General features: G+C 43.5%; 1 protein-coding gene across 1 annotated transcript; it reads left to right on the top strand.

Annotated features, from left to right (window-relative positions):
• The first annotated feature begins 226 nt into the window (after positions 1-226).
• On the top strand, positions 227-11,182 carry six4a (SIX homeobox 4a). Its single transcript, XM_057859522.1, has 3 exons — positions 227-1,081; positions 4,379-5,052; positions 10,423-11,182. The coding sequence occupies exons 1-3, from the start codon at positions 348-350 to the stop codon at positions 10,959-10,961; spliced, it is 1,947 nt and encodes a 648-aa protein (XP_057715505.1). The 5' UTR covers positions 227-347; the 3' UTR covers positions 10,962-11,182.
• Positions 11,183-12,175: the final 993 nt, after the last annotated feature.

Here is a 12,175-nt window from a genome sequence, read left to right as displayed (position 1 = left end):
CTGGCATAGATCGCCCAGGTGAGCTCTCAATACAGTACAGCTCGTCCGCATGACTGACAGCTGAAAAGCAAACATCGGAGTCCCTGTCGCTCCTCCCCTCCGCGGGGCCCCTCGGCGTCCAATAGCGTGGCTGGTCCGCGCATAGACCTCAGCGTGTCTCCTTCCACTTGCAGTCGGCGTGGAGTAAAAAGTCACGTTGGGAGACGAGAGGGAGAGAGAGAGAGGGAGAAGTATCTACTTACAGCTGCTGTCAGATATCCGATCGCCTTCGCATGGCGAGGAGGTAACCTGATCGAGCTGGGAGGAGGAGTGACTCGACCAGGGAAGCCTTGAACAACCCAAAAAAAATGTCCTCTTCTTCAGCCGGAGAAGTGACGAGAGCAAATGACATCAAGAGGGAAAATGTGAAGGAGGCGGACAAGCGGGAGTGCATCAAGCTCGTGGCGCTGGAGGCGGCCGAATTGTCCATGGAGCGAGCGGCGCCCAACGCGGACGCGGTGCGCACGGAGCTGCTGGTGAGCGCCGCCTCCTCGTTGGCCTTCTCCCCGGAGCAAGTGGCGTGCGTGTGCGAGGCTCTGCAGCAGGGGGGCAACGTGGACCGCCTGGCCCGCTTCCTTTGGTCCCTTCCCCAGAGCGACCTGCTGCGCGGCAACGAAAGCATCCTGAAAGCGCAAGCACTCGTCGCTTTCCACCAGGCTCGCTACCAGGAGCTCTACAGTATTCTGGAGAACCACAGCTTCGGCCCGTCCAACCACACCTTCCTGCAGGATCTGTGGTACAAGGCCCGCTACACAGAGGCGGAGAAGGCGCGGGGGAGACCCCTGGGCGCCGTGGACAAGTACAGGATCCGGAGAAAATACCCTCTCCCCAGGACTATCTGGGACGGCGAGGAGACGGTGTACTGCTTCAAGGAGAGGTCTCGGAACGCACTGAAGGATCTGTACAACCAGAACCGCTACCCATCTCCGGCCGAGAAGCGCAATCTCGCCAAGATTACGGGACTCTCTTTGACCCAGGTCAGCAACTGGTTCAAGAACAGGAGGCAGAGGGACAGAAACCCGTCCGAGGCTCAGTCCAAAAGGTGAGGCGGACAAAACACCTTGCGCTAAATTCTCCAATTTGCAAATATCTCCTGTCTAATTAAAAAAAAAACGCACACACACACACACACACACAAATGCATATGCTGTATATTTTGTCATTAATAGCACTCACAATTAACTCCTGTTATTAACAACAATAGACGTTGCAAATTATTTAAACAAAGAGCACTGGCTTTGAATGCTCACGTTTCTGTGCCATTGACATTGCTAGACGTCCAATCCATTTTGACTGGGAGGGTGGCAGCAAATCGCTCATTCAAAATGCATGCAATGAGTTAGATAGAAAATGCGCGTATGCGGAGTGTTGAATCATGAACTGGTTGCCATTCAGCTCCGGCTGCGAACGCTCATGTTTCGGTGCCATTGACGGCACTAGACATCCAATGTAAAGCCGTCAATGGCAGTCAATCAGTTAAATAGAAAATGTGCATATACGTTTAAGGCGTGGAGCACGTTTGCAGTGTTTTGAAATATGAACTGGTTGCCATTCAGATCCGGTTTCAAGTGCGGCGTGGAAAACAACTATAATACTCACGCACACTCATACTACGGTTTGAATTACTTTCGAACTAGGGGCCTTGAATGAGGGTGTTTTGTATATTATATGATCTTTATTGAATGTCAAAATATTTTCGTGTGTGTTTGCGAGGAAAAACAGCTCTCACACACAAACACACAACCATACGGCACACAAAAGATGGCTACCGCTAAAATCAAAATATAATTTGTGTATTCACTGGAAGCCCCACTTGTGTTATCTGTTCCTTAAGGAGGAGGAGGAGAAGGAGGAGGGTTTAAGGGAGGTTTTTCCCCTTTAGTGGTTGGGGGTGCAGCTGTTAGACTCAATCTTAAGAAAGCACATTACAAAATTCAATGACTTAACATTGCAAATTTTTATAAGTACTGTCAAATGTTTGCTCAAGAGCATTTTAAATGGTGTTGTAAAATGATAGTTTCATTCCAAGTGGAGGCTATAGAACATATGAAGCCATTTGTTTTGTGTCACACCACCATTACCAGCACTGCTGGCTGTTTTTTATCACACTAGAATTTATTGCGCCAAATGGTTGCACGCTTGTTGACGCTGGTCGTCTCTCCATGAGGCAAGAGGGCAACGCATTCCCAAGCACAGCCTGCTCTTCAAAGCTGTGTAGCCTAATAACACAACAACAAATGCGAGCCACCACCGATTATTGCACGCAACATGTGAAAAGCATGGAAAATTCAATTTCTAAAAATAAAGGCCTTCCCAATGTATCATACAAAAACCTACATTTATATTAAAGATTGCATAATATACAGTATATGTATGCTGTTTTCGCCAATGGTGACGATAATGAAAATAGTTCATCGACAAACAGTTTTTTTTAACGAAGATGACGAGACGATAACGAGCTAAAAACGTGTCTTGGGAGACTAAAACATAACGAGACAAATGAGTTCACAATGTTTGACATTTTCTAATTGTACATGTAGTTAGTAAGCCTGTGTCTTAGCTGTGTTTGGGTCATGTAACTCATGTAAGCTGCCCTGCAATGATGTTCTTCAAGCCAGGCTGCGCTCCAGGCTTGCTTGTTTTGAAACTCATGGTAAAATTAATTTTCATATGTAGTCATATGTAGTCAAGAAAGAATATGCAATGTTGCTTTAGCCTTTGAAGGTCTGTGCTGAGTGATCATCACAGACTAAATGTAACTCATAGCGTGAGCATAACATTAGCATGGGCATTTAGCTAGGCAAGCAATTTGATTTGAGGGCCCTCGATGGATTTAATAAATTATGTACACATCTAAACAATCAGTAATTATTCACCCCTTATTGTTTTTGTCAGCAATGACAATAACGAAAATATTTCCTTGACGAATAATTTTTCATGACGATGACATGACAATGACGAGCTAAAACAGCCTGTCTCGTCAGACGAAAACTGGCATTCTTCTCGTTATGTTTTCGTCACCCAAGACTTAATCTTTATTGTCATCGTGAGATGAAAATGCGCCATAATTTCCATTATATGTTCAATGTGTGACATTTTCTTATTGTAATGTGTTGTTAGCCTGCATTGTAGCAGTGTTTGGGTTGTGTTAGAAGTCCTTCAAGCCAGGCTGCTCTCTAGGCTGACTTGTTTTGAAACACATGGTAAAAATTTTCTTATCTTGGCAAGAGAGATTATGCAATTTGCTTTTAACATTTAAAGATCGGTGCGCAGTGATCAATCACATACTAAATGTAACTCAAAGAGTTAGTACAGCATTCACATTAGAATTAGCATCAACTTTAGCGTAGAGCAGAGTCCTTCCAAACTGCTGTTCTCTTCTTTTCGGTTTGTTGTTGCCGGCTATGGCTTACAATAGAGGTGCTCCGTGCTTCCATTTGCATATAAAACTATTGGAAAACCCTGCCAAAGTTGGTGTTGTCCTTGTAGACAATATGTGCTCGCCTGTCAATGTTCATTCCAAATTGTTGGAAACCATTTTCTTTATTTGTTTTTGGACTAAAACCTTTGAATTTTTACAGAAAAAAACATTCTGAGTATGAAAACTGGACAAAAACTAACTTTGAAATAACTAAATATAACTAATGGGCCGTTTACATGGTGAGGCTCCAAGAATAAGACAAATTTCATGTTTGCATTTATGTGGTTCAGTCTTGTTTCCGTCTCAATTCGAACGATGTCGCAATTCCACGTGAAAATGATGTAGTATTCATGCCAGGTCCTAGGGGGCAGTGCAGATTTCCAAGGCTACAGCCAATGATGCACTTCCTTGACAACAAATTCATTAGCCGGGGATACAACATACCCGCCCACTCTAAGCAATGGCGTCCACGAGGTTTTTCTTTTGTTTCAAAAGGCACAAAAACACGAACATAAAATATACCTATTTGAATTAGAAATATTATAAAAACTGTCAATTAAAGTCTTCGTTCTACTATGCTTGTTGTTTTGAATGTTTACTAGCAGCGACTGCGCATGCCCAAAGTGACCCTAAACCTGCAAGTGTTGACGTAATCGGAGTGAGAGCGTTCCATACATATGGTTGCGGAGCAATCCCCGTACTCAAATTGTTCTGCTTTGGAGGCCGAAATCAAAAGTTTGCGTCTCCGCCTTCCGTTTTCGCCATTCCACAACACAAATGTTGCGTCTTGGTATCGCAATGTAAACGGCTCATAAGAGTAATAAGAATATCTTCCAAAAGACTAAGATGAAAATTAAACAGGCAGCCGAAAACGCTGATTTGTATGTTTCATGACCTTATGACTTCTCTTCCTCTCAGTGAATCTGATGGAAACCACAGCACAGAAGACGAATCCACCAAAGGTCAAGAAGAATTGTCACCAAGGCCTCTTTCAAACTCCTCCGACGGCGTAATCACTCACGGGACACTCCCGATTCAAACGGGGTCTTTGGATGGCGGGGTGGTCATCCAGCAAATCGGGGACATCAAAATGCCTTCTGGTTCCAACAGCGGGGGACTCTACAACGGAAGCTTGCTCAGTAACAGCGCCTCGTCGGCGACGTTTCACAATGGCGGCTCGTCTTACCTCCACTCACCTGGGAACATCCTCTTCAACGGGCTCAATTTGGGCATCCAGCCTCTGGCGTTCAACTCTCTGAGGCCGTCCGGAGGGGTGCTGTTGGGCGGCTCTGGGGCAGACATGCAGGAGAAAGGACTAGGAGGCTCTGCTGAGGACTCTTCTCTGCAGTACGCCTCCTCCTATTCGGGCTGTGCGAACGGAGGGCAAGTGAAGCTGGAAGGGGTTCAAACCATCGCAGCCCAGAACGGAGGCTCCTCCGTGCTGACCTTCAGCTCCTCGCTGGGCGGTTACAGCCTAGTGCAGGTACCTAGCGGAGTGTCTGAGGGCGATGGAGGTTCGCTGCTCAACAGCGATGTTGGCCTCCCTCCCTTGCAGCTCTCTTCTTCGTCTTCTTCCTCCTCAATCACACAAGGTGGGTTCTTTGAAAAATCACGCCGTGTTAAACTTTAGTTTATACACTGTACTTGAACTCATTCACCAGTGCCATTCACGGCAAATCCATTTGAACCCAATGGCTGAAAATGATTGGTTCCATCCCTCCCATTCAAAATGTATTGGACCTCTATGCTGAATTAACATGTTGCCTCAACCTCCCTTGTCATACACTTGTCATTCCTGTCCTCCCTAATAATTTCCTCTTGGTTAGCTGGTGTATTCCTTCCATTTAAGCCCCTTTCAGATATCCGCTGAACTCAGGTTAAATCCCGGGATTTAAAGGGTAGCCCTTATGACTGAAAGCATTTGCCTGGGTCAACTGAAACGGAGATGACACGAACATTCGCCAGGTCGCGTCGTAGTATCATAGACTTCATAATGATATTGACGGGTCAGATTCGACCTTCAAGTAGGGGGCCATCCTACAAAAATTCCACTTCAGTTATTACAGTTGTTACAGTCGGTCGCAGCGACACATGCCAACGCCAGATTTATGTTGAAAAAGTACAAAAGCTCTACCGCATACAAACAGGAAGGATTGTCTCAGGAGTGATTTGTTCGAGGATTCAAGGTAATTATTAGATTTTTCGTTTTTTCACAAGAATTTTCAACGTAAAAAACTCTTTGTTGTAAAGCTGCCGCCCCATTGTCTAACAGACTAGCATCATTCTTCACATATTTACGAAAATAAATGCTAACTGCACAGTTTTTTTGCTTTTACCCAAGAATAGAGACTGTTTTACGTCCATATCTTTAATGAATTCAGGGATATAAGCATTTATTCACAAGAATTTTCACCGGAAATGCTCTGTTTACATAAGGCGACCGCCATTTTGACTAACAGACTAGCATCGTACGTCGACATATTTACGTAAAATAAATGATAACTGCACATTTTTTTGCGTTTAACCAAGAATCGAGGCTGTCCTACGTCCATATCTATAATGAATTCAGGGATTTAAGCATTTATTCACAAGAATTTTCACCGGAAAAGCTCTGTTTACATATGGCGGCTGCCACATTGACTGACAGACTAGCATCGTACTTTGACATATTTACGTAAAATAAATGCAAACGGCACATTTTTTTTTTTAGCTTTTAACCAAGAATCGAGATTGTTTTGCTTCCATGTCTATAAAGAATTCAGGGATTTAAGCATTTATTCACAAGAATTTTCACCGGAAAAGCTCTGTTTACAGATGGCAGCTGCCACATTGACTGACAGACTAGCATCGTACTTCAACATATTTAAGTAAAATAAATGCTAACTACACATTTTATTTTGCTTTTAGCCAATAACCAAGACTGGTTTACGTCCATATCTATAAAGAATTCAGGGATTTAAGCATTTATTCACAGGAACTTTCAACGAGAAAAGCTCTTTGACTCCTACTTTGACGGCCACGGCAACAATGCAGGCTCCCTACTAATCGGCCCCGCGCCCCGTGTCCTGTTAATATCATTATGAAGTCTATGGTAGTATAATGTCCAGGATTTACCCGGGACGTGGCATGTGTGAAAGCAGCCGTTTAATTCCCGGGTCACAGCACGAAGGCTGATGACCTAACTGTTATGGCGGGCTTATCGTCATTTTATTTTTCTTCGCGGTAAGATGAAAAGCGGTAAACAAACATTGCAATTATCAACACGGCAAACCGGAAACATAGCAAAATCAAACTGGAAGCATCACGACATTAATTTGCTACTGGATCTTAAAGGTGAGGAAGAGACAGTCCATCGTTCATCTTTGGAAATGTGTGGTTTATTTTGCTGTTGATGCCGACCAAAAACGACGTAATGTCCGGGTCGCAAAATCCCACCCCCACCTTCCCTGCACAGAGAGCGACGAGTCGCCAACATGGTCTGAAGGTGTCCAATTCCCATGTCTGAAAGCCATGACATGGGTAAATTCTGCGTCATCTGACACGGGAATTTAGCGAGATATAACTCTGAAAGGGGCTTTCGGGTGTCCCTTCAGTAAATTGTGACTAAGTTTGTAGCAATATAGTCATCTGGATCAATATATCGATTTGTTAAGCACAATTGAATCGAAATTGATTAAAATGAAAAAAAAAAAAAAAAAAATCTAGAATGCTTCAGCTGCAAAATTGTTAAAAACATCAACATTTGCTTTGGATTAAATGTGTAGGTAATATGGTATTAAATTGATCCAAGGTCCTGGAATCGAATCGATTTGATGACAGATTTTGCAATATCGGTAAATATTGTATTTTTTTTTCTAAAGCAACAACATTGTTTTGTATGGTCATGAAATTGGTGATTGACATCCCTTGTCGTGATTACTACGTAATGCTACTTATAGTCTTGTAGCATATATATCCAATCATGTTTCTGCACGCCTATCGCCACAGCAAATGATCGCTGCCAACCCTCCTAGATCAAAGACATCCATCACGTCATTGGTAGTGACTAAAAGAACTGCTATGAAATTTTCAATCCGAGCTGCTTTACTCATGGTTGTGGTTAAACTGGCTTATGCTACGCGAAACACAAAGCTGGGAAAAGAGACGCAACATAGACAGAGAGAGGAGAGTGCTGCTCCTTTGAACAGCCCAGAGATGAATAAGAACAAGTCACCATCACTCATCATTGTGGCGCTCTTGATCTTCACAGCCGGGGAGTAGAGAAAACACGGCTCAGGCAATCACAGGCCATGAAATGTACTAAGAGGGAACGGTGAATATGCCATTACAACACTTACTTTGACATTGAGCAGAGAATCCACACCATGAGGAATTTAAAAGGAAAAAACGAAAGTGCAGTTTGCTAGTGAGGCAGCACAGGCTTTGGCTACAACAACACGATCTGTAGGAGATATGCAACGGCCGGCTTGAGCCTGAGACCCCTCGGCGAAAATGCATATTAGTCTTAGTCATTTAATACTCCTTTCAAAATGCGTTTGTCTTCACCTAGTTTCCGTTAACCAAAACTCGTTTTAGTTGACGATTACTTCAAATGTTTTCGTCTGTAAATTTTTTAGTCCAAAATTAAATATTGGTTTCCTATATTTTGGAATGAACATTGAAAGACAAGCACATACAGTGCCTTGCAAAAGTATTCGGCCCCCTTGAACCTTGCAACCTTTCGCCACATTTCAAGCTTCAAACATAAAGATATGAAATTTTAATTTTTTGTCAAGAATCAACAACAAGTGGGACACAATCGTGAAGTGGAACAAAAAAAGTGGGGCGTGCAATATTATTCGGCCCCCTTGCGTTAATACTTTGTAGCGCCACCTTTTGCTCCAATTACAGCTGCAAGTCGCTTGGGGTATGTTTATATCAGTTTTGCACATCGAGAGACTGACATTCTTGCCCATTCTTCCTTGCAAAACAGCTCGAGCTCAGTGAGGTTGTATGGAGAGTGTTTGTGAACAGCAGTCTTCAGCTCTTTCCACAGATTCTCGGTTGGATTCAGGTCTGGACTTTGACTTGGCCATTCTAACACCTGGATATGTTTATTTTTGAACCATTCCATTGTAGATTTGGCTTTATGTTTTGGATCATTGTCCTGTTGGAAGATAAATCTCCGTCCCAGTCTCAGGTCTTGTGCAGATACCAACAGGTTTTCTTCCGGAATGTTCCTGTATTTGGCTGCATTCATCTTCCCGTCAATTTTAACCATCTTCCCTGTCCCTGCTGAAGAAAAGCAGGCCCAAACAATGATGCTGCCACCACCATGTTTGACAGTGGGGATGGTGTGTTCAGGGTGATGAGCTGTGTTGCTTTTACGCCAAACATATCGTTTTGCATTGTGGCCAAAAAGTTCAATTTTGGTTTCATCTGACCAGAGCACCTTCTTCCACATGTTTGGTGTGTCTCCCAGGTGGCTTGTGGCAAACTTTAAACGAGACTTTTTATGGATATCTTTGAGAAATGGCTTTCTTCTTGCCCCTCTTCCATAAAGGCCAGATTTGTGCAGTGTACGACTGATTGTTGTCCTATGGACAGACTCTCCCACCTCAGCTGTAGATCTCTGCAGTTCATCCAGAGTGATCATGGGCCTCCTGGCTGCATCTCTGATCAGTTTTCTCCTTGTTTGAGAAGAAAGTTTGGAAGGACGGCCGGGTCTTGGTAGATTTGCAGTGGTCTGATGCTCCTTCCATTTCAATATGATGGCTTGCACAGTGCTCCTTGAGATGTTTAAAGCTTGGCAAATCTTTTTGTATCCAAATCCGGCTTTAAACTTCTCCACAACAGTATCTCGGACCTGCCTGGTGTGTTCCTTGGTTTTCATAATGCTCTCTGCACTTTAAACAGAACCCTGAGACTATCACAGAGCAGGTGCATTCATACGGAGACTTGATTACACACATTTGGATTCTATTTATCATCATCGGTCATTTAGGACAACATTGGATCATTCAGAGATCCTCACTGAACTTCTGGAGTGAGTTTGCTGCACTGAAAGTAAAGGGGCCGAATAATATTGCACGCCCCACTTTTCAGTTTTTTATTTGTTAAAAAAGTTTAAATTATCCAATAAATTTTGTTCCACTTCACGATTGTGTCCCACTTGTTGTTGATTCTTGACAAAAAATTAAAATTTTATATCTTTATGTTTGAAGCCTGAAATGTGGCGAAAGGTTGCAAGATTCAAGGGGGCCGAATACTTTTGCAAGGCACTGTATTATAAGAGGACGACACCAACTTGGTGATGTTAATACACACTGGACAGGAAAACAGTACATTATTTCTTATAAATTATACCCACCTGGACGCCACGAACTGTACGTAGAAAAAAGTTCCCCGAGAGTTTAAGACGACGCTCACCATGCTAAGTGCTAACACGAAAGCTATGCTAACACTACAAGTTACATTTCAAGTGTGATGATCACTTAGCACAGACCTTTATGGGATAAAGCTACATTGCATATTAACTCATCTAAGGTATGAAAACAAATCTTACCGTGAGTTTCAAAACAAGCAAGCCTGGAGTAAGCCTAGCTTGAAGGATATCATACTGTAAATACTTGACCGGTGAGGGTTGGGAGTAGGGTTGCCAACAGTTTGGGTGGAATTCCAGAATGTCCCGCGCAATCTGGGACTGTTGGCAACCCTAGTTGGGAGGAGGTGCAGAACGTCAAATGAATGAGCTCTCGTCAGACAAAAACTGGCAACCGTCTCGTTATGTTGCAGTCATCAAAGACACACTTTTAGTTCGTCATCATCATGAAAAAATATGGTCATCAGCGAAATGTTTACGTTCTCGTCATTGTTGAAACAACAATGAGTGAAACATACCCTCTATACATTTAAAGTCTGTTTAATATAAGAAGTGAGAGCTGATTTACTCTCAGTGTTGACATACGGCTGTTTGGTTACAGGTACAATAGCTCTGAACGACGTGGCGGTGAGCTCCTCCAGCGATGACTCCTTTCAGCAGCAGGACAAGCTGACGATGACTTCCCTGCACCATAGCACTGTTCTCTACAGTATGAGCAACATGAACCAGCCCATCAAGAAGGAACCTCCGGAGGGAGGCGTCTACTCCACGTACCACCACGGGCTCCACTTGGACCCGAGTGGGCAGATGGGCTACTCCGACCCCGGTTCTGAAGAGGCGCCATCCAGCCAAGTCCCGGTATCCGCCAGCGCCGCCAGCCCTGAGGTTTACACCACGCTTAGCGTCAGCACGCCGGCTGGTCACCACCTCCAGCCCGGCGAATACCGGCCCTCTCATCTGATGGGCCACTGCATTGACAATGACTACATGAGCCTAGCAGAGAACAAGGCAGACAGCACGGGGCCGGCGGGCGTGAGTGACATGGTGCGGGCCATGTGTGGCGACATGGATCCTGTTGAGGGGAAGGAGCTCGCCAAACTACAGACGGTGCAGATGGATGAAGACATGGCTGACCTTTAACCTTTAGAAACCTCCGTGTCCATGCGAGTTGACATTTTTTGTGTGCGTGTGTGTGATTTTTTAATCATTGATTTCATTCATGTTAAATTATTTGACAATACCGTGTTGACTCCTACAATGCACTCAAGTAAGACAGAAGGGTCCGTGTACCTTTCGTCTTTCCCTCTAATTTTGAGAAACCAAAAAACGGAAAACGAGCCCAATTCCTTTTTTTTTTTTTTTTTTTTGTATGTTAACAAAAAAACGAGAAATGAATTGTCTCCCTTTTCCAGATTAAAAACTGGTATTTGAATGAAGGAAAACAAGCCTTAATCCGTTTTTCCAATATTAGTTTATTGAACATAAGTCGAAAAACAAAATATACCCAATACAGTGGTACCTCTACATACGATCGCTTCGACACACGAACTTTTCGACAGCCGACGTAAAATTTGACTCGCCATTTGTTTCTACATCCGACGACATGCTCGAAATACGACGACAATGGCAGCACCGCAGACGAATGCACGGCGGATTTTCTTGTGTGACAAATCAACACTGGTTTCAGAAAAGGTTGGTACAGGTGGTGAAACAAGGAAAAAGTTGACGCTTACCTTCTAAATGAAGATGCAAATGACAGAAAAATATGAGCGTAGGGTGGGCATCCGTGAAATGGCTCAACAATAAATCTCCACGGTCCTCCTCCGACCATCGTTCGCCAGTCTTTATAAGTTAAGCTGACAATTCTTATTGTGGTAACATCTCCAGAGAAATCGCCAGCTTCGCCACGTTTTTATCATTTATTTCACAACTTATTCAAAACAAAAACACCTTCTGTCTGCCGCAATTGACGGTGTTAAGAAAACATTCAAAGTGAAAGTGAAACTCAAGCTCACCGGTCTGCCTCTGGCACGTCAGCACCGCGGTGCGTTCAGGGTCAGCAAAAAACGTCCGCCACATTAGAACCCGATTCGTTACATTAATACAGGAATTATTATTATTATTATTATTAATATTATTATTATTCCGATTTTGATTTATAATTTATTTGTTTTGCTATGTGTAATTGCCATTTGTAATAGTACCAGCAGTATTTTTTAAGGATTTAGTGAAGGTTTTTGGGCTGTGGAACGAATTAATGGAATTATAATGTATTCCTATGGGAAAATCCTGCTCGACATACGACCATTTCGACTTACAAACAAGGTCCTGGAACGGATTAACTTCGTATGTAG

Source organism: Corythoichthys intestinalis, chromosome 15 (genome assembly GCF_030265065.1).
Source record: "Corythoichthys intestinalis isolate RoL2023-P3 chromosome 15, ASM3026506v1, whole genome shotgun sequence".
NCBI classification, from domain to species: domain Eukaryota; kingdom Metazoa; phylum Chordata; class Actinopteri; order Syngnathiformes; family Syngnathidae; genus Corythoichthys; species Corythoichthys intestinalis.
Note: the sequence above shows the minus strand (reverse complement) of the source record. Positions and strands in the feature narration are given on the sequence as shown.